This window comes from Telopea speciosissima, chromosome 4 (genome assembly GCF_018873765.1).
Source record: "Telopea speciosissima isolate NSW1024214 ecotype Mountain lineage chromosome 4, Tspe_v1, whole genome shotgun sequence".
NCBI classification, from domain to species: domain Eukaryota; kingdom Viridiplantae; phylum Streptophyta; class Magnoliopsida; order Proteales; family Proteaceae; genus Telopea; species Telopea speciosissima.
The window spans coordinates 65900318-65926733 of NC_057919.1; the positions used below are offsets into that span (position 1 = coordinate 65900318).

At 38.8% G+C, this 26416-nt stretch overlaps 3 protein-coding genes and 1 long non-coding RNA gene across 6 annotated transcripts; 2 read left to right on the forward strand and 2 right to left on the reverse strand.

The window, feature by feature from the left end:
• Window positions 1–738: 738 nt before the first annotated feature.
• Window positions 739–3883, reverse strand: LOC122658098 (pentatricopeptide repeat-containing protein At3g48810). 3 transcript variants are annotated; one of them, XM_043852989.1, is made up of 3 exons: window positions 1622–3883; window positions 1035–1081; window positions 739–909 (listed from the first exon to the last, which is right to left on the reverse strand). In XM_043852989.1, the coding sequence occupies exon 1, from the start codon at window positions 3859–3861 to the stop codon at window positions 1843–1845; it is 2019 nt and encodes a 672-aa protein (XP_043708924.1). In that variant the 5' UTR covers window positions 3862–3883; the 3' UTR covers window positions 739–909; window positions 1035–1081; window positions 1622–1842. The 3 variants fall into 3 exon arrangements, with proteins under 3 accessions (XP_043708924.1, XP_043708923.1, XP_043708922.1); XM_043852988.1 differs by having other exon boundaries at window positions 739–912; XM_043852987.1 differs by lacking the exon at window positions 739–909 and having other exon boundaries at window positions 911–1081.
• Window positions 3884–3999: 116 nt separating this feature from the next.
• On the forward strand, window positions 4000–5596 carry LOC122659552 (pentatricopeptide repeat-containing protein At4g02750-like). Its single transcript, XM_043854654.1, has one exon. The coding sequence runs from the start codon at window positions 4000–4002 to the stop codon at window positions 5560–5562; it is 1563 nt and encodes a 520-aa protein (XP_043710589.1). The 3' UTR covers window positions 5563–5596.
• Window positions 5597–6045: 449 nt separating this feature from the next.
• Window positions 6046–17402, reverse strand: LOC122658101 (importin subunit alpha-4-like). Its single transcript, XM_043852991.1, has 10 exons — window positions 17048–17402; window positions 13589–13685; window positions 13402–13493; window positions 13146–13277; window positions 12846–13031; window positions 12476–12639; window positions 12187–12265; window positions 9343–9471; window positions 7637–7764; window positions 6046–6579 (listed from the first exon to the last, which is right to left on the reverse strand). Exons 1-10 carry the CDS (start codon window positions 17261–17263, stop codon window positions 6198–6200), a joined length of 1605 nt encoding a protein of 534 aa, XP_043708926.1. The 5' UTR covers window positions 17264–17402; the 3' UTR covers window positions 6046–6197.
• A 2541-nt stretch (window positions 17403–19943) lies between these two features.
• On the forward strand, window positions 19944–20611 carry LOC122658102. Its single transcript, XR_006332416.1, has 2 exons — window positions 19944–20051; window positions 20545–20611. It is a non-coding gene; the product is annotated as an uncharacterized LOC122658102 (long non-coding RNA).
• The last annotated feature ends 5805 nt before the right edge of the window (window positions 20612–26416 follow it).

Genomic DNA, 26416 nt, shown 5'->3' on the forward strand with positions numbered 1-26416 from the left:
ATCCCGGTACATACCACAAAGCTACCAAATTGCAATCAACTATGACTTCTGATTCCAAATTATTCCCTGAACAAATCAGAATCAGAATCAGAATAAATAGGGACAAAGGCCAATGTTAAACAAATAGATGAGAATGATGAAAAATGCATCCTCCAATGAAGAGTTTTCTGGAGTATTAAATGCATTCACAGCATTAAAGTCACTGAGGACCTTCCAAGCCCTCTGGGTTACTCACCAGACTTCCCGCTGGTAAGATCTGTTAGGCCTTGGAAGGTGTAAAGAAGAAGAGCCAGAGTGACAGTTAGGATTAAAAAAGTAGCAATGTTAAACATAAATAGATCCAATCTATTGGCGTGGTGATAAGGGGGTGGGGGGGAGGGGGGAATAGGCCCAGATATTTTCCAGAACCTAGACTTTCAGAAAATTGGATTTCATTTTCCAATATTTGCTAGTCATTTTTCTTTTGGCAGCATAAAATTGTTGGTTGGCTGTTCTTTTGCATCTAAACAGAAAGACCTCCATCTTTTCCAAAAATTTTGAACATTAAGTGCATACAAAAGATTATGCTTCTGAGTTTACACACTAGGTTCCACATGACCCAAGATAAATTAACATCTGGGAAGTTTAAACTCCACCCCCCCCCCCCCAAAAAAAAAAGAAGTAAAAGCTACAATAAAGAAAAGTGAAAGGGAAAGCAAAGATTCATTAGCAATAGGGAAAATTGTAAGTGACTTTTTGTTCGAACTGATAGGGCTACTCATTTTCTACCTCTCCATCTTGGTTCTTATACTTCATCTCTTTTGGTTCCAGAGCTTCAATCATCTTGAACTAGTGAGTGTACTAATGCAAATCTTCTTCTGTGCTTCAACTCTCCAATCTCCAGAAGCTCCTCAGCATCTAACACTCCATCTTCTTAAAATAAAGACAGAATTTCGTAAACGACCAAGAACATTAGAATTACTCATGACATAACAGAATAGGAAGGTCGGCTATATACGTTCTACCATCTTTCCATGAACTTGCAAGATTCTTACCTCCATACTGCTTGGAAGATATATTGGCACCAGGGTCCCATCAAGACCTACAAAATAACAATAAATTGGCTGTGTTTGCAGAGAAGAAAAAGGGAAATTAGATTTGAGGTCATCATAAATACAAGCTAGATAATCCTAAATGCCATCTACCAACTTCCCTGCCTTGTATAAACAATATAACTCACTCCCAACCCCACAGCTCCATGCATAAAACAACAGAAGTGGGTCTCTCATTTACGACAACAGTTTGATAGTTTCAGACAAGTTTTTTGCAATTTGTGTTCTCCCTATGCATGGCATATGGTGCTGCCAAGCTACAGCAACTGATGTGCCCCACACGTTATATTCCCTAAGCAACAAACTGTATCCAATATTTCATGTCCTGTGGAAGCCACAATTATGTGATGAATATTCAAAGGAAAATCAAAAGACCATTAAGTAGGTCAATCTAGACGTATGAAATATCCTGGGTGAGTTACTTTGATTATGGATGAAACCCTTCCCAACATATGTTCTCCAATACGTATGAAATAATCACCCAATTCTCATAATTTATTACATATATGATGAAAGGGAAAATTCATTACCTCTATCTGTAGTGGAAAATTCTCACCGATCAGTAGAGCCCTCACTGTATTGCACACCAAGCAAGTAATAAATATTGCATTCAGCAAACAAACCATGAAATCTTGTTTTCCCCCAGCAATATCTGGGGCCCAACTGTGAGAGGTAACTGGGATCAGTAGCTTCCTCACAAACAGGTGTCATTTCAAGGACTCAGTTTCAATTCCTAAAATCACATTTATCTTCACCAATGAATGCTAATAATGTTAGAAGTCCTTTTGTCTGAGCCAGTACCCAAGACATCTTCTAGCAAGTGGATTGACCTCAAGGACCCAGTCTTGCCGAAATAGCAGCTCACCAAAACATTCCATGTGGCAACATTGGGGGAAAGGCCTTCGTTCATCATCCTATTAAGATAAACCATGGCTTCTTCTAAACCAAACCATTCACAAAGACCATGTATCACACTAGTGTATGTAACTAAGTTTGGGCGGCAACCTTCTGCAATCATTCCATCCATAAGTTGAACAGCAGTCTCAACTTGACCTCTCTTGCAATAACCATTGATGATTATGTTAAATGTGATTGAGTTGGGCTTAATTCCCTTAACAACCATCTTCCCCAAGAACTGCAGTACCTCCTCCACTACACCAACACGGCAAAGTCCATTGATAATAATGTTATAAGTCGCTAGGTTCATCTCGATATCCTTTTCAGACATCTCTTCAACAAGCATATAGGCTTCTCTGACATTTCCTCCTCTGTAGAGACAATCTAGAAGCTCATTGTAGGTTGCAGTATTAGGCAAACACCCTTGTCTTTCCATTTCATCAAAGACCTTCATTGCCCAAGCTACTCTTCCATTGCTACACAGTCCTTTGATAAATACATTAAAGGTTACTGTATTCGGTTGGCAATCCTCCAGTGACATTTTCTCAATAAGGCACTGCGCTTGATTAAACATGGAATGCCTACAAAGGACATCCACCATGCAGGTGTACACCACAACATTTGGGTGGCAACCACTGTTTATCATCCTGTTCCAAGTCTCTGTTGCGGCCTCCAAGTCTCCACCTTTCGAGAAGCAGTCAATAAGAATAGCATAGGTTGTCACGTTCGGGAGGCAGCCATTTTCCTCCATTAGATAGAAAACAGACAGAGCCCTACTGGGATTCTCATTACAGCAAAGACCATGAATTAGTGTGTTATATGCCACGATATTGGGCTGACATCCCTCTCTAACAATCCAGTTCCACACCTGGAGAGCTTCGTACACTTCTCCTCTAATGAAAAACCCCTTCAACAACGAAGTAAAAGTATGAACATTCGGATGATATCCTCTAACAAACATTTGTGCAAACACAGCAAGTGACAGCTCAACAGCCCCAACATCACACAGACCATTTATGATTGTCGTGTATGTGATGACATTAGGGTGAATTCTCCTATTCAACATTTCATTGACCAAGAGTAAAGCATCTTGTATTTTGTTTTCCCGGCATAACCCACTGATGAGAGCATTATAAACAGGCACAACTGGAGTGAATCCAGTGGCAAGCTCCCTTGCTTGGTTCACCTTACCAAGCCTACAGAGCGTGGATACAATGGTAGTGCAGCTCACAGCATCAGGAGGGCAGCCCTTGTTTGACATCTCAACAAGCAATTTTTGAGCTGCGTCAACACGATTATTCTTGCACAACGCCTTGAGAAGAATGTTATACGTGAAGACGTTAGGCTCTATTCCATCTTTCTTCATGTTATTGTAGATAGGGTTGATCGTCTGAAATCTGTTCTCGTTAAGCAGGGCATCCAAGAGATGATTGTAGATTTTGACAGTTGGTTTGCAACCGAAATCTTGAATCCGATAAAATGTTTTCAGAGCTTGCTCAGCTGCCCCAGCTTGACTGTAAGAATCGATCACGTTGATGAATATTTCTTCCGAGCAGTTGATTCCCTCTAACTTCATTTGCTGTAGGAGGTACTGAATGCAATCCATGAGCTTCTCCTCCCCGAGCTTCTCGATCATAGCTTGATACGTACGCTGAGAGTGTTTGAAAACTTTAGAGTTAGTTATGGACTTGAAGTATTCTAAAGCCACTGTGATGTCTCTCTCTTGTTTCAACCTCTTCAAAACTTCAGATTCTCTTCTTGCATCAGGGACAGATTCTTTTTTACGATGAAGAATTTGGCTAGTATTGAGGATAAAAGGTAACATACGCTTCTGGGTTTTCAAGATTAACGAGCAACCCTTCTTCAAATTCATGATAACACTCCACAGAAACTTGTGCTCTCTCTTTCTCTCTCTCTCTAAAGCAGAGCCCTTGTGAAGTGTTATAGTAAGTATATCGAAGTGTTACTCTAATATTGGAGCCTCTGCCTCTCCGGTTATAACTTATGAGTGATGAGTGCTCGTAACATTTTAGTTCCTTCCACCGCTTACCTGAATCAAATTATTAATAAGCGTATACGTACCGGTCTTGTAGATGATGCTCGAAAGCTGTTCGATCAGAATCCGGAGTATCGCGACATCGTTTCGTGGAATTCTATGATCGCTGGGTATGTCAAACACGATCGATTACGATATGCTAAGGAATTGTTCGATAGAATACCCCTGAGAGATACCGTAACATGGAATACCATGTTACTGGGGTTTCAACGGACCCATGATTCGGAAAATGCAGTTCAATATTTTGTAGAGATGGGAAGGATTGGAGAGAGACCCAATGAATTCACTTTGTCAACAATAATTAGCACAATTTCGAGTAGGGATTCCAAGTTTCTGATCCAGCAGATTCACACCCGTGTGGTTTGTTTAGCTTTCAACTCAAGCGTGTACGTTGGATCGGCTTTGATGGGTGGTTATGCGAGTTTGGGGTGTCCGATCTCCTTACGTCGAGCCTTTGAGGATATCTCTGTGAGCAATGTGACTTCATGGAACGCACTTATATCTGGTTACATGGGTTTGGGCTTTGTAGCCGAGGCTAGTAGGGCTTTCGATTTGATGCCCGAGAGGAACGTGGTTTCATGGACAACGTTGGTTAAAGGGTACATCAGCAATAAAATGCTCGAAGAAGCTCGTTTCAATTTCGATAGAATGAAAGAAAGAAATGTAGTTTCCTGGACAGTAATGATCAGCGGGTACGAGCAAAATGGCCGCTTCGTTGAGGCTTTAGAAGTATTTCTTTCGATGTGGAGATCAGGTGGTCGGCCGAACCACTTCACGTTTTCTAGCGTGATCAGTGCTTGTGCGGGTTGCTCAGCTCTGCTCTTAGGCAAGCAAGTCCATTTAAGCATCTTCAAGTTAGGTTTATTGGTGGATGTGATCTTGTCAAGCTCACTGGTAGACATGTATGCAAAATGTGGGGATATCACTGCAGCAGCTTGCGCATTCGAGTCCATGCCAGAGAAGAACATTGTCTCGTGGAATTCCATCATTGGTGGTTATGCTAGACATGGACTTGGAACGACAGCACTGGAGGAATTTGAGAGAATGCGGAACAATGGTGTCCAGCCCGATTACGTAACATTCGTTAATGTGTTATCTGCATGTAGTCATGGAGGGTTGGTTGAAGAAGGTGAGAGACACTTCACGTCAATGGACACAAACTATGGTATCAAAGCAGGGTTGGAGCATTATGCGTGCATGGTTGACCTCTTTGGAAGAGCAGGGCAGCTAGATAAAGCAGAGAAGATGATCCAGGACATGCCGATTGAGCCTGACGTGACTGTGTGGGGTGCACTGCTTGGGGCCTGTGGCCTGCATTCAAGTTTGGAGCTTGGTGTGTTCGCTGCAGAGAGGCTGTTCAAGTTGGAAAAGGATCACCCTGCTGTTTACTCGGTGTTGTCCAAGATTCATGGTGAGAGGGAAGTATGGAGCAGTGTAACTGGGTTGAGGAAGATGATGAAGGAAATGAAAGTCAAGAAACAGAATGCAGGTAGTTGGCTCGAGTCACAGTTCACATGAGAGAAACAAACGTATAGCAATCTTTGCCTTCTCTACTTGGCAGTTATAAGGCACCGGCTGTACCACAAACCTTCAGTACTGTTATCATAGATATGTAACTTCAGTATTGTTACACGAAAAAACTGATTTTGGTTAAAAATTACAACCTGCATCAAGGGTTTAGAAAAATTCTTTCAAGTTTTCTGTTCTCTTGCACACTTCTCTCGCTACAGCAAACATCATTAACCATCATGGTGGGGAAGTAGAGCCACAAAGGGCATGGAAATGCTAGTGGAACCATCATGGCTCTGGGCAGATGTGAACCTGGACCTGAGTGCAGGGTGATCGACGGGGTCCGAGGGTGTTCTCATCAACCATTGATTGATATCCCATTGTGAATGTTGATTTAGTTTAGAGATAGTTATGAACCTTGATTTTCTTTATCCAAATATCAACCCCCACCACCCCCCACCCCAAAAAAAATAAAATACATACGAATCAAGATGAAAACAACGAGTTCAAACACTTAAAACCTTGTCAGCATCCATTAGGAATCTACCTAGAGCCAGAGCAAAAATCCTGATTCATGTAGTTGTTTTCCTGCAACAGACTTGACACCTAAAAAATACACAATTAAACACTACATCCAACTTGCTTCAACCAAAATTGAAACCACCAGATGGAATATTAGGCTGGTTAGTTCCAAAAGCAAAGTTTCGTTGAGCAGCCTCCCCACCATCTTGAATATTCTGTTCTTCCTCTTCATCGTCAACCCAGTATCTCTCCAAGATCTTCATAGCCTTCTCATAGATCTCATTGTTATCGTGGTTTTGGAGATTCTCAATCTTATCCAAACCCTCACATTCATCAATTATTTGTGCGTAGATATTGACTCCATCATTCTTCCCCATCTCTTTGTCAGCCTCACTCACCTTTAAAATGTTTTCAAGTCCCTCGAGGCAAACTGTCACGATCCTAGGATCTGGACAGATGAGAAGATCACAGAGTGGCTTGATGCAGCCCTGGCTCACCAAATATCTGCAGCAACAAGAGTATTGTTAAGACATTCAGAGCTTAAGCAAATAGTGGCAGTAGCAGTAGTCACACCAGCACAGCAGTGTTGTTCCCACAATTGTCAGCAATGATCTACAACTTTTACAGTATAAAGTTCCAGAACACCAATAGTTTCCTACACTCTTCCTACATCAGTCTCGTTTTATATAACTTAAAATGAGAATCAAGAAAACAAAGGAATGTCTGGTAAATGAACTATTCTTGACTAAAATAAAACCTTCAACCAAACTGGTTGGGGTCTGCAAGGAGATTCGGTGCTAGTAAATACTAGATAAGAATGTTGCCACGTCACAAGATTATGAAGTAAATAGTCTCGGCGAAGGGGGAAATTAAGTTTCATGTCATCACTCCATAAACACAACTTATCAATCAATGGACTTGCATGTAGCTGACCCCATTCAGTTGGGATAAGCCTGAGTTTGTTGTTGTTGTTGGACTTACATGTGGTGCATATGGTCAAACAACAACATTCAATTAACCCAAACCTGTAGATATTAAAACTTTCCTGTCAACACCCCATTAACACTATTTACCAATCAATGGGCTTGCATATGGTGCACATGGTCAAACAACTTTCAATTAAGCCAAAACTGAATGATTTCCTGCCAAAGAACAACTCAGTGGAAAGATCACAGAACCACCTGATCTAATGCATTCTTACACAGCCCCTGAAAAACATGGAGAATTATCAACAAGATTCCAATAGATCAGATGCTAATGATGAACAATAAGGATGCTATCTGGTTATCAAGACATCCCGGATTGCACGCACTGAATGTAGTTCCTCTTCCCAAATACACCAGGTACATCCATTGATTGACCAGATACAATCCATCAGGCAAGACCCCAAGAATCAACTTAAAAAGATGGCAAGATAGACAATTTATTTTGATTCCTACTGGCCCGTATTTTTCTCTTCCATAACCAAGAAGAGAGAGAGAGAAGCCTATATTCAGCTATAGCACATGGCTGTTTAGAATGGAGACCAAAAATCAAAGTAGGGCAGATAGGATAAACATACTGGATCTGCTCATGGGATCCCCCAGAGGTAGCATTTGAAATAGCCCAGGCAGCTTCTTTCTTGATGTCAAATTCTGCATGTTGAAGAAGCTGTACTAGAGGGAGGATAATGTTGGCATCAATAACAGCCTGTTGCACAGCAAGTAGCAGAGAATCATAAATGCATCCTGCTTCCAATATAATCAGTTCTATCTTGGGCACAACTTTGTTGGGCTAAACCGAAACCCAACTGATGCAACCAAAACTTAGGTCAAGCTGAGCAGTAACATTTCTGTGTATATTTGGTCTCGATTGAATATGACAATTAGTTGACTTGTCAAGAAGAGGGAAAATGTACACAAAGTAGACATATTTGAATGGTCCTTACAAGAGATAATTTGAAGTTGTATTGGCGTTTTCAAACCATACTTAAAGATAATTAAAGTGCCTTATAAAATGTAGATGTTATTTTCCATCACAATTACTTGAGAAAATATCTGACATATGGCAGCTTTGTTGATGTTCAAATTTTGTGGAGATGTCCATGTCATCATCTCTCAGTCTGGAAAGTTCAGCCTAATACTATGTTCCAACATGGAGATATGAAGGTTGCAAATTAATAGGAAATTCAATATTGGCAGTTTTGGTACAATTTTGGTTTGACCATTGAAAACACAAGGGTAAAAGACCAAACATGGTGGGTCATATGGCAGAGATGGGATCCAAACTTGACACATGGCTAATCCAAGAGGGGACTTTCCCACTCAATAGTCATGGCTCAAGAAGGCCAGCAGACCATCATGAGAGGGCTCTCTTAACGGGGCCATTTAAGTCCTCCCCCCATTATAATGTAGCTGCAATTATACATGTAATTTCTAGTGGGGCCATGAAAAAGATATTTTTTATTTTTTATTTTTTTAATTTAGTAGTTAGTCAAAACAATCCTATAAATTTTATAACACAGTTACTAGGTTTTACCACCTAGCCTGTTTTCCTTTCAGGTGAACCAAAAATGTTAACACTAACAGATTCATTTTTGGGTTGATTGTAGCACTTGCAGCTTAACACTTTTTAGACTTCAGAGTTGTTGGATAATGTTTCAAACCTGACCTGAGGTTACCAAAACAAAGAACACCCAACCACCCCGATCCAAACTCTGCTAGGGCCCAAGAACTGTAGCAAAAGTTCTGTTTCAGTAGAATAAGCTCAGGTCTGAGATCAAATTGGGTTGGGCTATTTGGCTCTAATCTCAATCAACCATCCTAAGTTGCATTCCTAGATTGCCACCCCAAGACAAAAAGGACCATGGAAATAACTGTGGATCACAGATAGTGTTTGAACATTGTCAGTTACCATCTCTTCCTAATCTTGATCGGGTGTCAATCTTGGCCATCAACCGTTTAAAATGTAAAATAATGGCCTAAATCACATAAATTAGGCATTATGTCCAACTGGGCTCAATCTAGGAAGTTGCTTGTGGAGAATCTGGATACCAGGATACACATTGCCTGTACCGAGAAGCTACAGTAGTAAGCCAGCTATTACACTTACAATCTTCATAAAATGAATTACTTATTCAGTAGGGAGTAGGAACTAGTAATTGCAATATCTTTACTACCTGTATGACGCTAATGATTGGCTAAAACCAGAAATACAATCGACATTTGCTCTGGGTACCACAAAACATAAAGAGTTCCAAAAAAGCAAAACAAGCAGCCAGAACTTCACCTGTATCTGACCTCTATTCCCGGCAGTGATGTTTGAGATTGTCCAACATGCTTCTTTCTTGATGCTTTTTTTGTGATTTTGAGTGAGAAGTTGAAAGAGGCAAGGGAGCACTTGGTTGTCAATTACAAACTGAATACAAAAATCATTGGTTAACATTTCCATGTTGGAGAGTAGAAAATTTCATACGACAGAGTAACTCCTGCTGATACATCACACATGTGCAAAAGGTTTTTAGTAGCAAGAAAATATCCCACATGCCTGCCTACCATAAAGGCCTTCACGGAAAGGAGGGAAAGAAAAGGCGTATATAATATTAGTTATAGAAACTATAACTAGGAAGGCAATTGACAAATACATTCAAAACAATAAGGACACCAATGGACTAGGATAGGAATACTGCTCGCTTGATGAGAAGAGGAAGATTTCATTGGCTTCTCACAAAGTGTTCCAGGCTTTCTCTAAATATGATCAAAGATTGGTGTCTGTGGGCTTGTGGCCCTCTTGGAGCTCATGAGCAAGTTTCTTTCAAAACCTGGATTTTGAACAACAGATTCCCACCGACACTTGGTTAAAAGTCGGTCGAACAGAATCAGTTGGGCAGGTCAGTCAAAACATTACCAGCCCAACTTGGAGTTAGAAATAATATGGAAACATCATAGACAAGTTCAGATTACAAAAAAACAAAAACAAAAATAGAGGGAGGGAGAATCCTGCCCTGTTTTTAATGATCAAATGTCTTAAAAATAAAAAAATAGCCCTCAGTAGGTTAAAAGAATTTAGAAGGCTAACTATTTTGCATAATAAGAAACAGTATAGATGTGTATTATAACAGAAAAGTGAAACCCAAGAGAGGGGAGAGGCCAGAAAGCTTTCTTAAAAGGTTAGGAACTCCAGCCAGATGACTGGGTCTGAATCAAAAATAATTGGAATGATTCATAAGATTCACAAATCAAATTAAAAGACTGGAACAGGAATCATTAGATTGTTACAGAGAAGGATACAATGTTAGGATTCAGATGGAACGTCAGTATTCTTCAACCAAACCATAAACCCTATGAAACCCCTTAGATTTGATCAGGTAACAACATCATTCACTAGATCTTTGCTATATTGTCCAGTCCAATCTTAAAGAAGTAAGTTTGGGCATGGCATGTTTCTTTTGCTTCGTTCTTCTTTTTCAGACACATTTGGTATGGTTCTAGAACCTTGTTCAGAGACGTTTTTGCTGAGACTGACCCAGATTTGGATGCTCAAGTAAAATTTGGAGCATTCCAAAAACTTGGAGATCCAACTACAAGGAGACAAGTAGTCTAGCAAGTTCTTTCCCAGTCCTCTAAACAGTAGTTAAAACTGGATTGAATTACAATCAAGATGCTTAAAATTAATAATAAAAAAAAAAGATTATATGTTCTTTTTCAATTTTCTAGAACCACTGTAAAAAAAAAAAAAATTAGTTGCTAATTCATCTTGGTTTCATGCATATACATTTAGCTAATGTATAACAAATATTCCACAAGTCCATACTATGACAGGATGCATGGTATGTACATTTTAAAGCAATATAACATCACAAATTCACACTTCAGAACAAGACAACTAATAAAACTAGAAACCACACACCTTGAGAATATATTCTTATGAATTATAACCATCAGAGCAGTGTCAATGATTAGAGCATAGTCATTATTTACTAGAAACCACACACCTTGAGAATATATTCTTATGAATTATAACCATCAGAGCAGTGTCAATGATTAGAGCATGGTCATTATTTGTTAACCAGAAAATTATTCAGGGCACCTTTAATTTTATGCACCATAGGTCAATGCACCACGCCAATCATCCATCTCAACATCATCTCAATGAGTCAATTTTTAAGTAAAGAAGATTAATAACAACTACTTTGCAAATATACAGTTTCTTTATTATCCTATATGCTGCTCTTACAACCATGTTAGAGAAATTATCTTTAGTTTCAGTGGAATACATTGATCATAAAACAACCAAGAGCACCTTTCACTTCATCTACCTAACTCTAATTCTACAGGCAACATTTTCTAGAATACCCCCTCCCATTGATGATTGAACCATACGAATGGATACTTTGGGGTATCACTTGGTTATCAATCTTAACAACTCCATTTTTACTCCTGTTTTTACAAAAGGTGCATTCTCCGCGTTCTTTTTTCAGTTGCACTCATCTTAAACCCATAAAGCTTAAAGCACCCTCCACAATTCAAAATTGGTATTTATCCTTCTCCAGTCTCACCAATAGAAACTACAAAATTGGATTTTAAGGTTTAAGCAAACTTATTCATAACCAGTGCAAAGAGGTATTGACTCATGCTGACTGCAATCAATTAAAGGAGAAATTCAATACAACCATCAACCAATGATTCCGACAAACCCAGACATACCCCAAATTTAGGCACCCTTAGCATGGCTCATGCAGCCAGAATAAGTACCCTCATTGTGGGGCACAAACTTAGTGTTGGCCTCCTGCAACTCAATATATTTGCCCCTTTAGGCCGTTTCAGTAGAATTTCAAAATCAAATAACAATCAAGTAATTGATCAGCTGTCAACATTTTTGGTGTCTGCAAAGGATATCAGCAGCATTCCTATAGCCATCAAGATATTGTTATGCACCCTTGTTGAAGTTTGAAATCATAGGGGAAAAAGTGCTTAGATCATAATTCTAGACATCAGAAGCAATAGTTTACATCCCCATTTTTCTTAATTGTCTTTATTATCCATCAAAAAGAGTTCAATCTTTCTTGTCACATTCAGAAAATAAAAATAACATCTATCTTATAATAGAAATATGCACAGATATTGAAAGTACCTGTGTCTGAGCATCATCTCCTGTGACGATGTTTCCGATTGTGCGAAGAGCGGGAATAAGAACTGTTGGTGATGGATGACTGCAGGAAAAATAAACATTAGTCAGATTAGTCATGAAATGCATCCCATGTCTAAAACCGAACAAAATCCAGCTAAAATGAAAAACATGTGCAGCAATCGTCATACATGTAGCCAAAATGTTCCAGTGATCATCAAAAGAGAGTAAATTGTTAGACAACTATAAATAGGAAAAAAAAAAGAATAAAGAAAATGCATAGGTAGCAACTTACAGGAGAAGCTCCACTAGGCGTTGACAGACACCTGCCTCAATCACAGCCTGAATTTTGTCATTCGTGCCATCAGAAAGGTATGAGAGAGCCCAACATGCATCCGTTAGAACTTCATCATCAGTTGAGTGGATAAGGTGCTGAAGTGCTGGCAAAGCAGGCTTCACCTGATACATCCCAGCAACAAAACCAATTAAAATTTACAAATCTTAGACACAGCTAAACAATATCCCAACTACATGGGACCATCTTGATAAACAGTGTCTACCATTCCACTCTCTATGGACAATAGAAACATGACAATTTAGTTACCTACAATACAACAACTGATAAGTTATCCAAGTAACCAAACAGAAGTTTATAGATGTGTCACCTGCTCAAATGGAGCTGGTGGCTTGCCACGGCAGAAGTTCGATAAAGTCCAAGTTGCATTTCTTAGCATGGAGAGTTTAGAATGTTCATTTAGCTGAGCCAGTAATGGCATGAGAGCACCGTGACTCAGAACAAGATCCCTACAACTTGGAGAGTCACCGGCCACATTACCCAAGGCCCATACAGCCTGTTTAAGAAACAGAAAGGTGAGTAAGAAAAAGTCCTCCACAGTCACAGCAAAGTGGTCTGTGTATGCACCTCAATTAACAAAAAGAGAAGTACAAAGCCAACCAAAATCAACCTGTTCCCGAACATCATCACTTGAAGAGCTAAGAAGTTGCACAAACTTAGGGACAGCACCCTGCTCAATTACAACTCGAGTATGCTCCGATGTCCCAGATGCAATATTGGTCAATGCCCATGCTGCCTCAAACTACATTGAAAGCATCAAGTAGGCTTAACAATGGATTACAAGTTCTTTGCTACTCAGTACATAAAAGGAAATATACACATTATTTAAACAAAAAAGAGAAAGCAAACTACAGTGCAGTCCATACTTGCAATTGAGGCAAATCAAGCCTTTCAAGAAATTCCACAAACCTAAGGACAACACCTGCATTGATTACCTCCTCAATGGGAGGACTGCGTTCTGCAAAAGTAATCAATTATGTCAACTAACTCAATATTATAAACAGAGAAAATGAAAAGTCTAACAGATTTCAGTGCAAGAAAACCTGCACCTACCAATTGATAGAAGCTTCCGGAATTGAGTGGTTGCTTCCAATTGTGAAACAGGATTATCAGACCATACTCCTTGTACCATTACAGGAAGACTTTCCAACTATTAGAGAATAAAAAGAACAAGAAGATTGCATTAGGTTATTAGTTATTTACAACAAACAGCAGTAACAGAGACTAAATGGGAAAATCAGGTTTTTGGAACATTTTCTGTAAGTAAAGATCCAGACCTGATTTTTTTTTAAATCAAGGATAGAGTATCTGAAGCAAACAAGTTAAATTCATATTGCAATTTGTAATGACCCGACGAAGCAATTGCGAGTGAAGAATGAAGCCTGGTTTGATGTTATATGGGCTGAGCTTGTTATTTTTAGTAATGGACCAACATACTAAGTCCTGGGGGGTCACGAATTTACTTCAGTTTTTTAAGTTGTAATTCTGAGTTATTGATGAAAGGAGGCTAGTGCTGGGTCCAGTTATGTTCAGTTTTTAGTTTAGTGTGGTTGAGATGAAATAAAATTTTGGTACATGTTTGTGTCAGCTGTGTGGTGTTTGCTCATGTGACTCTCTCTCACACCTTCCTTTACCTATTCTCTTCACTTTTTCTTCCAAGTCTTATCCAACCAAGTGACCAACCGGGATCAGTAGGATGAATCCTCCTCTCTCATTCCATCTTATTTACGGAAATATATCATGTCTTCTTTCACCACTTCAATCAAGTCATTTCAAGCCTTCCTCTCATCCTTTTAACAAATCCAACTCACCCCCTATTACTCCTTAGCAATGCTTTCATGGGTATTCATTGCACATGGTAAAACTATCTCAATCAACTTCCTAACGTGGTCACCTATTTGTGCAAGTCATGAGTTCCTTTAGGTGCAGTCAATTATCATTCTCACGTCCCAGGCTTGCCATTCATTCATCTCAGCATCTTCAACTTAGTTACATTCATTTCTTCTATACATCATTTCATGACAAGAACACCAATGCTTCCACATTGCTGATCCAAATCTGGTCAAAGGAGGGCAGAGGCATAAGATTGGCAGCCAGCATCCAAAACGCGTAGAAAATACAGTTAATACAGAAGCTGGGAATTCACTATTTGATTATGTGGATTGCTAGGGCATTCCGTAGAAGTGACTAATTGCAAACTAACAGTTACCATAGCTTTAAATAGAGTTAAATAGTTAAACAGGATTCATGCAGCAAACCCAACTGATGCTTAAATGAGTCGAGTGGATTTGTTTATTACTCAACATTGGTTAATGTTTTAATAAAGAAAATTTTATTGGAGGTTGAAGGCAAGAGTCTGCAGTCGCTCAAACTATGATCCACCTAATATTAGTATTGGAGGTGGACCCAACCGGTTTAAGCATGATTTCCTTCTTATTAGATATTATTACAGGTTCATACTATATAGATGAGGTTCCCAGGCTTTCAGGGGGAAAAAACTGTTGATGCATGAATGTTAGTATTTAAACTCTTTTACAGCTACAAATCAAGTATCACTACCAACACACAGTACTGGCATTGAAATACACTCCCATGCTCTTCCATGTCTGATCTAAGTGGTCAATTTTTAAGATAAGAAAAAAGAATAACAACACAAACATGACAACTGAAACTGGGATCGGCATTGAAAAAAAAGAATCACTAAACTATGCTTTGTTGAAAACAGCCCATAGATTTCAATACACTCACTAATTAGTTTAAGCATACAAATAGATTAAAATTAACTCGTAGGCAGACCTCAGACCCTTGACAAGTGGGCCCAAGTTTTACATCTTCCACCTCAAATAGAAAAAACAAAATTCAATTTCACTTGCATTTTTCCAATCAACAGAGAATATCTCTCTTTTTTTAATTATTGGGGGGGGGGGGGGTAAGGATTAAGAATTAAGTCAATGTTTTCAGTGATAACCCTGCAATCCAAAATTTATTATAAGGAAAGTGTTATATGAATTGAAGAAAATCCCTGTGCCAGTAGCATGTTTGTGACAAGCATCTTTGCATTAGCTGCCCAACTACAATGCTGGTAATTTCAAGTTTCTACCATAAATATTTTAACCTTTAACTATCTAAAACTGCTGTAATGCTTGTAATTATAAGCACACTACGTTGTAACTCAGATCCTCTGCACATGGACATCGATGTACACATTGTGTTCATGCCATGAAATTGCAAAAAATATTACAACAAGGATTATGTAAATAAGATGTGATCTACTGTCATAAAACATATATGCCCCATGCCTTTAGAAGACCAAAACCCATGATTCTTTTCGCATCAAAAAAGCACGGACAGAGACAAATGCAGTGAACAGCATGTGCAGAGAATCCTAATCACACTACATCATGGTGTGATGTTTGGTTTTGATATAATCAAAGTATATCATCATCTCTCTCTCTCAAATAAGTAATTAAATCATGAATTAAACTCATTCATATATACTTATGTACAAACATAAATAGCAATACACAGTTGGCAAATGGCATACAGTTTCCCAAATCCTTAAACTTGTAAAATCTTTGAAATAAGTACCAAGTTCATGAACCAGAAAAGTTTTCCCTTCAATTGTACGAGCTTCAGAATAAAAGCACAGACATGCAAAGATACACAAAATGTATTTTGAAATCTCTAAGAAAAAGGTCCTTTCAATCAACTAAGGAGACTCATTTTTAAATCACAGGAAAATCTAAATAAAATCAGCTGTTTGCTTATATATCCATGTGAAAATCTACCCCAAGAAGCAATTTTTATAACCAGAAACCTTGAGCATATTATTAAATGCCCAACTAAATTGAAAATAGACAAAATTTTGTCTCCATTTCAAATTTTTTTAACCACCTTACAGTCTCTTGTCCACTCAACCCAAGGTACCTTCTAAATCAGTTTCATGCAAAATGTAATCAGTTTGTTCTATATCATCACTTAGCAAGGACATAAACTTCAACGGTGATAAACCCTTACTTCCCTGGTACGTTGAGCCTCTTTCTCTTATTGCACTTCGCAACTAAACAATCTATCCTGGTTCAGAACTCAAATAAGTGGTCCTATGTCGATATAATTGTAAGAGGAGGGAAAAAATGCAAAGTCCTGACTCAAATAAGTGGTCCTGCCGAACTTTCCTATTTACTCAGAACTATAAAATTAGCTTAAAAAAATGGTTCATCGATGCAGCTGCTGGATAAGATCACCTACGGAGCAGCATATGTACGGATTTCGTACTACTAACACATAAAATGTTCATTTCCTAACTATACAATCTCATCAATCAAACCCTATCCCACAATACTTTGGGGGAAAAATGTAAAAAGTAAAAAAGAAGGGGAAGGGTGGCATTGAGGAACAAAAATCAACAGAAAGAAAGGCAGAACAATAAAGCATTGTGAAAAAATGGAAGGCCAGGAAGACACATTAATCGAAAATGGACAAACTAACAGAACTCTAATATTAAAATGGTACCCTTCTCTCGATCCCTTGCGCGGATTGAGAAGGTTCGATTGCTTGTTGAGATAGAAGCTGCCCTTCTCGGCGTTTCTTAAGGAGATTATCTTCTCGTTTGTTCTTTCTGATCTCGACGAGATTGTCTTCTCTTCTTCGCCGAGCTTCATCTGCATCAACGCCCGTCTTGTAAGATTTCTTGCGGACCTCTGTTCGAGAATTTGGCCGAAGAGACATTGTTCCAGACCTCCTCTTCACCCCCTCGCTCTCTCTGCCCTTGCGAGAACCCCTGGAGAGAGAAGAGAAGCGAAGGAACAGAGGAAAGCGTGTTGATGAGTATTTTGAAGCCAAAGCAGAGACGCAATCATTGATGAAAGAAATGTAAGTAGGAATATAAAATCCATCTCTTCCCCCGCCCATCTTCTCCTGCCGGTTGGATCCCTCCTGTAACAGTTACACAGAGGGTGTCAAAGTGTCCGGTTTGGTCCGGTTTGGTCAGTTTTATTGATTTTAAACATATATCGGGTTAATCTGAAAACCAGGCCAATGATTGGTCGATCTATACAATCCAAACCGAATAGCTTTGGTCCGATTCGATCTCTTATCATCTATTATCAGTCCAGTATCTTTTTCATGTATAAAAAATAAAAGGGTCGATGTTCTTTGTGTCACAGCATAAGCTACACCCAAATACATAGGGGTGGCGTTTCCACCATTCAGGGGGGGATTGGATGGTCATTTCGCCCATCCCCATGTGTTTGGGCACAGCCTTAGTTCAACTTTTCTCCACTCTTTAGGGCCAACGGCCTGAAATGGTCTCATACTTTCATGGTTTGTGGTTATCATGGGCCTATCACACCGGTTCATGTGGCAAGAGGATCTTACATGGACCAGGGGTTTACTCACCCGGTCTACCCATTAAAAAAAAAATGGTTTTATTTTTAAGAAACCCATAAAAATTATGGTGGGTTTGTATGAAGGAAGATGATTAGATAGGGAAAGGTCTGGTTTGAATGTATGATGCCATCCTTAGTTCGTTACAAGGGACCATCTTCTATCCTACCCAAAGTATAAAAATAGTACGAAATCTAAAAGAGGAACCACCGACGACCCAACCAGAGAGAGAGAAAGAGCATATAGTTAAGGAAACAGTCTGTTAACATGTCAGAATCGCATTCCTGCCGGGTTTTAAAAAATCGGTAGCGACTGAAAGTGAACCACTAACAGTGGGACAGGCCACCATGGTATTCATACCAATACACATGATTTGTACTTTCCTATGAGATTCCAATCTGACAGTTGACATATTGATGGCCATATATGAACGAGTTTTTTTACGCTGTAATCTAGATAGGTCATTAGCTGGCCAACTTTCATATCCAACCATCCAATAGATGGATTGATCAAAGTTTTAACCACCAGGAAACGTTGTGGTGTAAATGTTTTTTTTTTTTTTTTGGTTGAAAATTGTGGTGTAAATGTCAATCATATGTAATATAGAAAGGCACGGCTGTAATCTTATGACACATTAAACCTATGTTCTTCAAATCTCACCGTCCATTTATTCGAAGATCAGATGTCAGAGAGTGGGGCCCAACATTAAGTACAATCAACAACAATAATAACAAGCTCAGCCTTATCCCAACTTAATGGGGTTGAGTACAGGATCCAAAACAAAATAGAATAGGGATCACTAAGGTGTAACCAAAAAAAGGAGGTGGGGAGAAAAGAGGAATGATAAAGGAGAAGGGAAATGCAAAATAGAGAATGGCAAATGAAATATGGAAAATAAAAAGAAAGAAAAAAGAAACAATGGAAAATAAAATATGAAAGTAAAAGAAAAGAGGAACAGTCAACAAATCAAGAGAATCTCAGTAAAATGAGGTCTGGTAAATAGATCTTTGGTGTCTAATAGGTTCTATCGGAAGTTATACTTAGTACAAGACCTATGCTATACAACTTCTCTTATGATCATTTTAGATTTGCCTTTAGTTTTTTTAGTTCTTTCAATTAGAATTGTATCACTCTTCCTTACTGGGGTGTCCCTAAGCCACCGTTGAATATGGTCATTCCACCTCAAACGATTCTTTCAAAGTTTGTAATTGATCAGAACAACTCATAGGTTAGCTCTAATACGTTTGTTCCTTATTTTATCCTTCCTAATTTTTTCGCATATTTATCTTAACATCTTCATTTTTGCCACACATAATTTATCAAATTGACATTTTTTAACTATCCAATATTATACCCCATACATTATAGTTGGTCATACAATAGTTCCATTGTCGGTCACACAGTACTTCGGATCTATATCACCTTATTTATTTATGATTGACACCAGATGCCTAAAGTAATCACTATCTCCCTTTCCCCAACATTAAAATGACTAAGGTGATGAAGTGATTATGGTGACGAGGATAAAGGGGAATGTTAATTGCACGCGACAGTCGACACCGCAGGAACGCTCCCACTGTTATCACACCACTCTAGTATGGTGGGATCCACACGTTTCACCTCCGACCAAAATTGTGACGAATGGCAGTTTCTGCAATTTTATACACACTGCCTCGGTACCCTGCTATGAACTAACGACTCCAGAGTCAGAGACCGGAACAGAGTCGGCATTAAAGAATGTTCTTTGTCTTTGTGGTCCTAAACAACGACATCTTCTCTTCAGTTGGTCTTTAATTTCTCCTGCTAGCTTTACATTTTACGAAGAATTCCACAAGTCGCTCTCAGTCACCGGTCACCACTCCAGTACGCCATGGATTGAGCTCCTCTCCAGGGAGGTCATTGCCATTTGCTTCCTCGAACGAAATCCATTCCAGGGTATTTGTCCTTCACTCTCCGCCGATTACCAGATTTCTTATTACGATTTCGATCAGATCTGGCTTTCTGGCAGAGTTCTATATAACTAGATCTGGAAAATGCTCGTCAATTTGTAGATTGTTTCTCTTTAAAATAACCTGCACAGTGGTTTTCTTCTGCAGAAATGGCGATCGCAGGACCTGTAACTCCTGGTCAGGTATGAGAATTCTAAGATGAATTGAGTGTTTTCGAAGTCATTTTAGCTGCGTTACATAAACTTGCTATATTTGTTGAAGACATTTGAATTATTAACAATGCTTTCTGTGTGGCTTAGCTTCAGAATTCGGGCATTTATTCAAAAGGTCTAGTTTCAGTTTCGTGGTTCCATCATTGTTTCAGTTACATGGATGGTTATCTTTTAGCGCCGTGATTCTTGTCCATGCATTGATGTATAGAACTAAGAAAAGGAGAAAAGAAGAGTAGCTGATTGTTATTAAGGGACATCATTTTGGATATTCTTTAATTTCTCAGTCTCTTCTTATAATATGTTGAAGAAGATGCTGAAGGTATTTGGCATTTTAATATGGCTGGTAGATGGTGGCTGTCATTATGCTTTAAGCTGTATTAGATTTGAGAACGGCCATGTTGTCTTTCTTTCCCAACAATAACTTGCCTCTGAACTTCATACTCAATCTATTTATTCATTGCAGGTTTCATTTTTCCTTGGGACCGTCCCAATATTTGTGGCATGGATTTACTCGAAGCTACTGGAATACAGGAAAAATTAAATTTCTTCCAAAGTGTGAGTTACATGTAATCCCTATTGAGGTTAATTTACCCATACCAAACTTCTGAAATTGGTCCTTGATTTGTATTTAGAAGTGCAGTGGACCAAAGTAAGAGACTTTTTTACTTTAATTTTTCATACACCTTGCTGGGTGTTTACCCTGAATTCAGTTGACTTCTGGTTTTAACTTGTCGTCCTGTACTCTATTGATTAACTCTTCACATTTTTGCACTTTCTTCAAAATTTTCCCAATGAAGAAATTGAGCTAGAATGGAGAGATGTAACACTTGAAAATTCCGTCTACTCTTTTATATCAGAGACAAAAACTGGATGGCAGATAATTCTCATTTTGTGTTATTCATTAATTACTTGAAGCCTCATTTTCTTTTTGTTTTTGTTTTTTTTTTTTTCCTTTTTTAATTAGTTGTTATGAGTGCAAATGCCATAGTTCATTCACTACATGACTAGGTCATTTATGTTAGAACTTCTGTTGGTATCACATACTTAATGTTTTTGTTCTCTGACAAACTTCCCATATATCAAGTTTTTGTCCATATGCATTTCACTTTGTTAGCAAGGTACAGTTCCAGATAACATGATAAGTGGCACTTGTTGCTACCATATTAACATACTATGTCAAGGTACAGATGGTAATCAAATGCATGAGTATCAAAGATTCAAATGGATATTATGTGTATGTGTGTAACCTAGTTAATCATGCACCAAGGGTGTGATCTGTGCAGTAGTTCAGTTTTGAGATTATATTTTCGATATCTCAAACAAAATCTGTAATTTTCTTTTTTTTTTGAAACTTACAAATTACGACATTTTTCAGGAACAACCATCATGATGCATTTACATTGTTACATTCTAATTTTTCAATAACAACCATTATGATGCATTTACATTGTTGCATTCCCTTTTACCGGAACAACCATCATGATGCATTCACACTCCAGACTCAGGTTGCTCTAAGTCCCATGTTCCCAAATTCCAGAAACAACCATCATGATGCATTTACATTCCAGACTCAGGTTGCTCCAAGTCCTATAAGATTCACATGCTTGATGTAGAGGGGATCGGCTTTTATATCGCTCGTAGGTGTGTAGGTTACTTTAATTTCACCTTTTCTACTATATCTCATATATAGTGGTACTGCATTTCTACATGTTTTCCCTTTGAGTTGTGTGTGCCACTATGTATCAAGCTTATTGCCGCTTGATTAACGCAAAACATTTCCACTAGTCTGTTTACTAGATCCAACCCAAGATCCATTAAGAATCGTACGGCGTTGGTGATTGATGGCGCTGGTCATCTCCATACCCAACTGAAGCTCTCAAGCCCTAGTCATTGCAGTTAAACTCCATCAAATCAGTGGTCTCCCTGTTACAAAATTGGTCTGAAATAGTTTTTGAACGGAGGGCCGGGATTGGATTGAAGATGCATGACACCCGTAACCCATCTCTCTCTCTCTCTCTCTCTCTCTCTCTCATAACAAAACCATGAACATCAGAAATGTTGATGATAGCAGGAATTGGTCGAATCAGCCAATCCGGCTCTAGATCAGATCGCCTGATCCAAAAGAAGCTGTGGAGAATCAGTCGTAATCGGGATCAGGTGACGTCAATTCCAATTTGAATCGGGCAATTCATCCGATCCAATTCGGATTCCTCAATCCATGGAAGATTGAGATAAGTCGAACTTCTTCCACTTCATCAATTGGTTGGCATGAACCAATAATGCATGCCAAATCAGAATGTACTTGAGCATGGCATGCTTAAACACTTTGTTTTATCTGCATTGCCTAGCATATTCTTTCTTCATCTTCTATGCTTTTAGATCTCTAAACCATTAGATGTGCTAAATTTACTTGCCTAGATCATTTGGATACTCTTCTCTGAAGAAAGTTTCTGCGAATTCTTCTAAGCATTTATTTGTTCTTCTTCTTCCGGTTTTGAGATTGGTTGGGGGTTACAAAAACAATTAAACATAACAAGTCATGCACAGTATGCAAATATGCAAGAAATGGATTTATACTTATTCTTATTTTTTAAGCTTTTTTCTGGTCAAACCCTGAAACTTTGTCCCCTACTTATCTGACCATATACATAGACGTCCTTTTTTATATTTTTTCTTTAATGTAATCTGGTGAGATTGTAGGGGCTTTGAGTTAATGTTGCCACACTTTATCCAAGGGCTTATTTATTATATTTTACCCAAGTATTATTTTTGCTGAGCCTATATAATGATGTAGGTTACAGGCTTATAGCAACCCAAATCCTTAAAAACCAAAGTATCCCTTATTACATGAGTGACACTTCCACTCAGGGCTTGATCGCTACATGTGGATCATTAAAATGATATATGCTTAATATCACCCCACCATAAGTTTTTGCAGTTAGATTTCTGTTTCCATATTTAGTTTGGTTTCTTGCTTGGAAATGTTTTCTCCTTCTTGTTTAGGTCTTATATGATTTTGTTATCCACGAATGGTAGCTTTAGTATGTCATACTTTATTTGTTCATGTCTTATATGATTTTGATGTGTTTCTTGTGGATTTGCCATGTATCTTAACTACCAGCATATTAAAGTGTGTTCACCATACATGATACATCTATCATGATTGACTTTTACCAATACACACCTCGATACCAATAATCAATTCTTGTGTCCCTGAATGTCATATTATGCCCCCAATGTGTACAGTGGATTTAATTGGATGGATGAATCATAAAATAAAAAGGTGATAATTTCATGGAAAAACCTTTGAAGTAGATATCTAATGGACAATGTATTCTTTTTTTGTCTGGGGACATTTTTATGGTGGGGCTCCTTAAATGCTGTCTTTCTTTTTGTCCCTCATTTGTATGCTAACAATATGATGGAATGTCAAACTCATCCCTTCCATGATTTCTTGATTTCTTGGCAGAGGTTATCAATTTTCAGGGATTGAACTGTTGCATTTCTAATGAACTTGTGCAGATCAGGCATGCCAGATGGACAGCCTCACTGGTTACTGTCTCTTATCCCAAACTATCCCTTGCTGAACTTCATGCTTACTACGTCTATATATATTAAAGGACATACCTAGTGCATGAGGCTCCCACCACTGCGGGGTTTAGGGAGGGTCATAATGTACGCAGCTTTGCCGCTTCTTCGTGGAGAGACCGTTTCCTGACTTGAACCCACGACCACTAGATCGCAATAAAGCAACCTTACTTTTGCGCCGAGGCCTGCCCTCTTTACATCCATATACATTGTAGTATGTAAAATGTTACATTAATCGAAATTGTGAAATGGAGGGAGTAGAAATAAATCAGGAATCATTTAGTCTACCTTGTTGGTTGCAGATCTCGTGTAGACACTTTGAACTGACAAACACACTGAAGACAGCATTTATGCCAAGTAAAGAAAACAAGCTCTTGATGTACAACTTGATCACAGTTGCAGTGGTTGCAAGTGCCTTGTACTCATTTTTTGTTTTGCCACAAGCACCTTGAATACTGGTAAGAATTTTTAGTAAATCAATGACAAGAAAGTGGCTTGACCTCGATCTTATGCATGTAGGCAACTACTTGGCTCTGTTGAGGTTCATCCATGAGAGGCCCAAAGATGTCCCACTTTGAAGTTCAACACCTTTCCTGAAGTCTCTGATGAATGACAGTTTGGAACACAACAACCTCAGGTTGACAAAGACTTAGGCCCCGTTTGTTTAGAGGGGAAGGTCGGGTGGGATTGTTGGGAAGATGGGACCCACATGTTGGTGGGGTTTTATTAATGTGGAAATGCTGAGGTAAAGTTATTTTGAAGTGCCACATCAGCAGATAAAGAAATCAATGATGTTCCCATAGCTTTTGCAAGTTCACCACCCCAGGATAATCAAACAAGATTGGGGTGGAGTTTTGGAGTGCCACATCAACATTTTTCCACCCCAAATCTCCTCACCTAAGACCCCTGTAAACAAAAGGGGCCTTAATTTTTCCATTAGCAGTTCGTAATCTTAAAGCATTTGTCTTCTTTATGAAAGACATTTGATCTCTAATTTGCTGATGAGGTCATAAAATGATACTTGCAAGGATGAAAACTTAAAGTATGAAGATAGTCCTCATTTTCAATTCTTCCACATTAAAGGCCATGTTTGCACACATAAGATAACATTTTCCAGCAATGTCTTGCATGTAGAATGAATGGACAGTGACTTGCAAGTTGCATCAATGGAGGTAATGGCATCAATGAATGATCACTGCTCTTCTACGAGGGGAAGGGCTAAGATGTTAAAAGATGTGCTATGTCAATTGTACAGCCACAGATGAGGTGTTATTGAACTTCCTCATCCATTTTCTCTATTAAATTGATCCCAAAGTGCACTGCTACACTTACGATGAGCCAAAGCAGTGAGACCATACTGCGACATTGTTTCTCATCTACCCAAATGATATCAATTTGAATTGTCATATTAAACCATGTTTGCTCTACTCCCCTGTTCAATCTGTCAATATTTAACAGTAGTTTAGCATCATCCCATTTCAGTTGGGACTTGCATATTCCATCGGGTCTCGGGGATGTCACCGGTGAGGAGGTAGAGCTCTTGAAATCAATATAAGTTGTCATATTGACCATATCAGCCATGTGACAACCAAGTAAAATGCATGAGATGCTCATACATTGGAAACCCAGAAATTAGGAACGCCATGAGGGCAGCCAAGAAACACTTTAAAGTTGAGCAAAGTATACATCCGGATTTTTATCCGCTTCTGTAATTGCAGCGCTGTTGTACTCATCGTGCGGTGCAGCAGGTGCCATGTGTGCCATGTAGGACCCGCTGTGTATACATGGCACCTGCAGTGCCGCACAATGAGTACAGCAGCACTGCAATTACAGCAGTGGATAATGATCCGGTACACATCCATATAGATTTGTAGATACAATGAGGATAGTTAATTCCGTCATGAGGTTAATGAAGTCTGGCCTCAGCAAGTTGCAGACTTACATCTGCTTTGAGATTTCGGGGCTTATCTAATTTATTTACTTGCTGTGATTTAATTTTCAAAACTATGGTTCTTAGTTTGGAGCCTCAGACACGAGCAATGTGGATATATCAGAATAATCATCAATCAGCATTAAAATCAAGTCTGTCCGTGAGCTGTACATTCTATATTTAGAAATTTTTTTTCTACTCTGAGTTTTAAACTGTATAAATCTGAATGGGGGGAAAAGAACGCTGCTGCATGTGTAAGAGAGGGCATTAAGGAAACACAAGTGTACTCTACACAGCTAGACAGGAGACTCGATCCTTGAATGAATATAGGGAGCTGTTCTTTGTGCCGCAGCGCAGCCTGCGCTCAGGCAAATGAGAATGGGCACAATGACCACCCTGCCCCCTGCACAAGTTGGCCATGTGCCTAGACACAGGCTACGCTGCGTCACACAGAACATTCTCCCATGAATATATGTCCATGTTTGCCTACACCTATGGTGAAAGAAGAATTCATTCATTAGTCGGATTGCTTAAAGGAATGTGAATAATGACGAACCAAAAGTCCAACCAAGAGATCACTTCACCAATGGAGAAAGAATTCTTTCGACAGTTTTAACATGAATTCATACATGTGGTAACCAAAAAATCACACTTTTTTTTTTTTTGGTAAACGGAAAAAATCACACACTTCATTCAACGAAGGAAGAGTAATACAATAGTTATAAAAGGTGTACTTAATGCATAAGGTTCCCACCATTGCCGGGTCTAGGGAGGGTCATAATATAAGCAGTCTTACCCTGTTTTTGCAGATAGACTG

Coding starts and splice junctions, on each gene's coding strand:
- LOC122659552 (XM_043854654.1), top strand. CDS start 4,000: ATGAGTGCTCGTAACATTTTAGTTCCTTCCACCGCTTACCTGAATCAA.
- LOC122658101 (XM_043852991.1), bottom strand. CDS start 17,263: ATGTCTCTTCGGCCAAATTCTCGAACAGAGGTCCGCAAGAAATCTTAC. Junction 12,266..12,475: donor CGCCTAGTGGAGCTTCTCCT/GTAAGTTGCTAC, acceptor TTTTTCCTGCAG/TCATCCATCACCAACAGTTC. Junction 7,765..9,342: donor GGAATAGAGGTCAGATACAG/GTGAAGTTCTGG, acceptor GCTGTGCAACAG/GCTGTTATTGATGCCAACAT.
- LOC122658098 (XM_043852989.1), bottom strand. CDS start 3,861: ATGAATTTGAAGAAGGGTTGCTCGTTAATCTTGAAAACCCAGAAGCGT.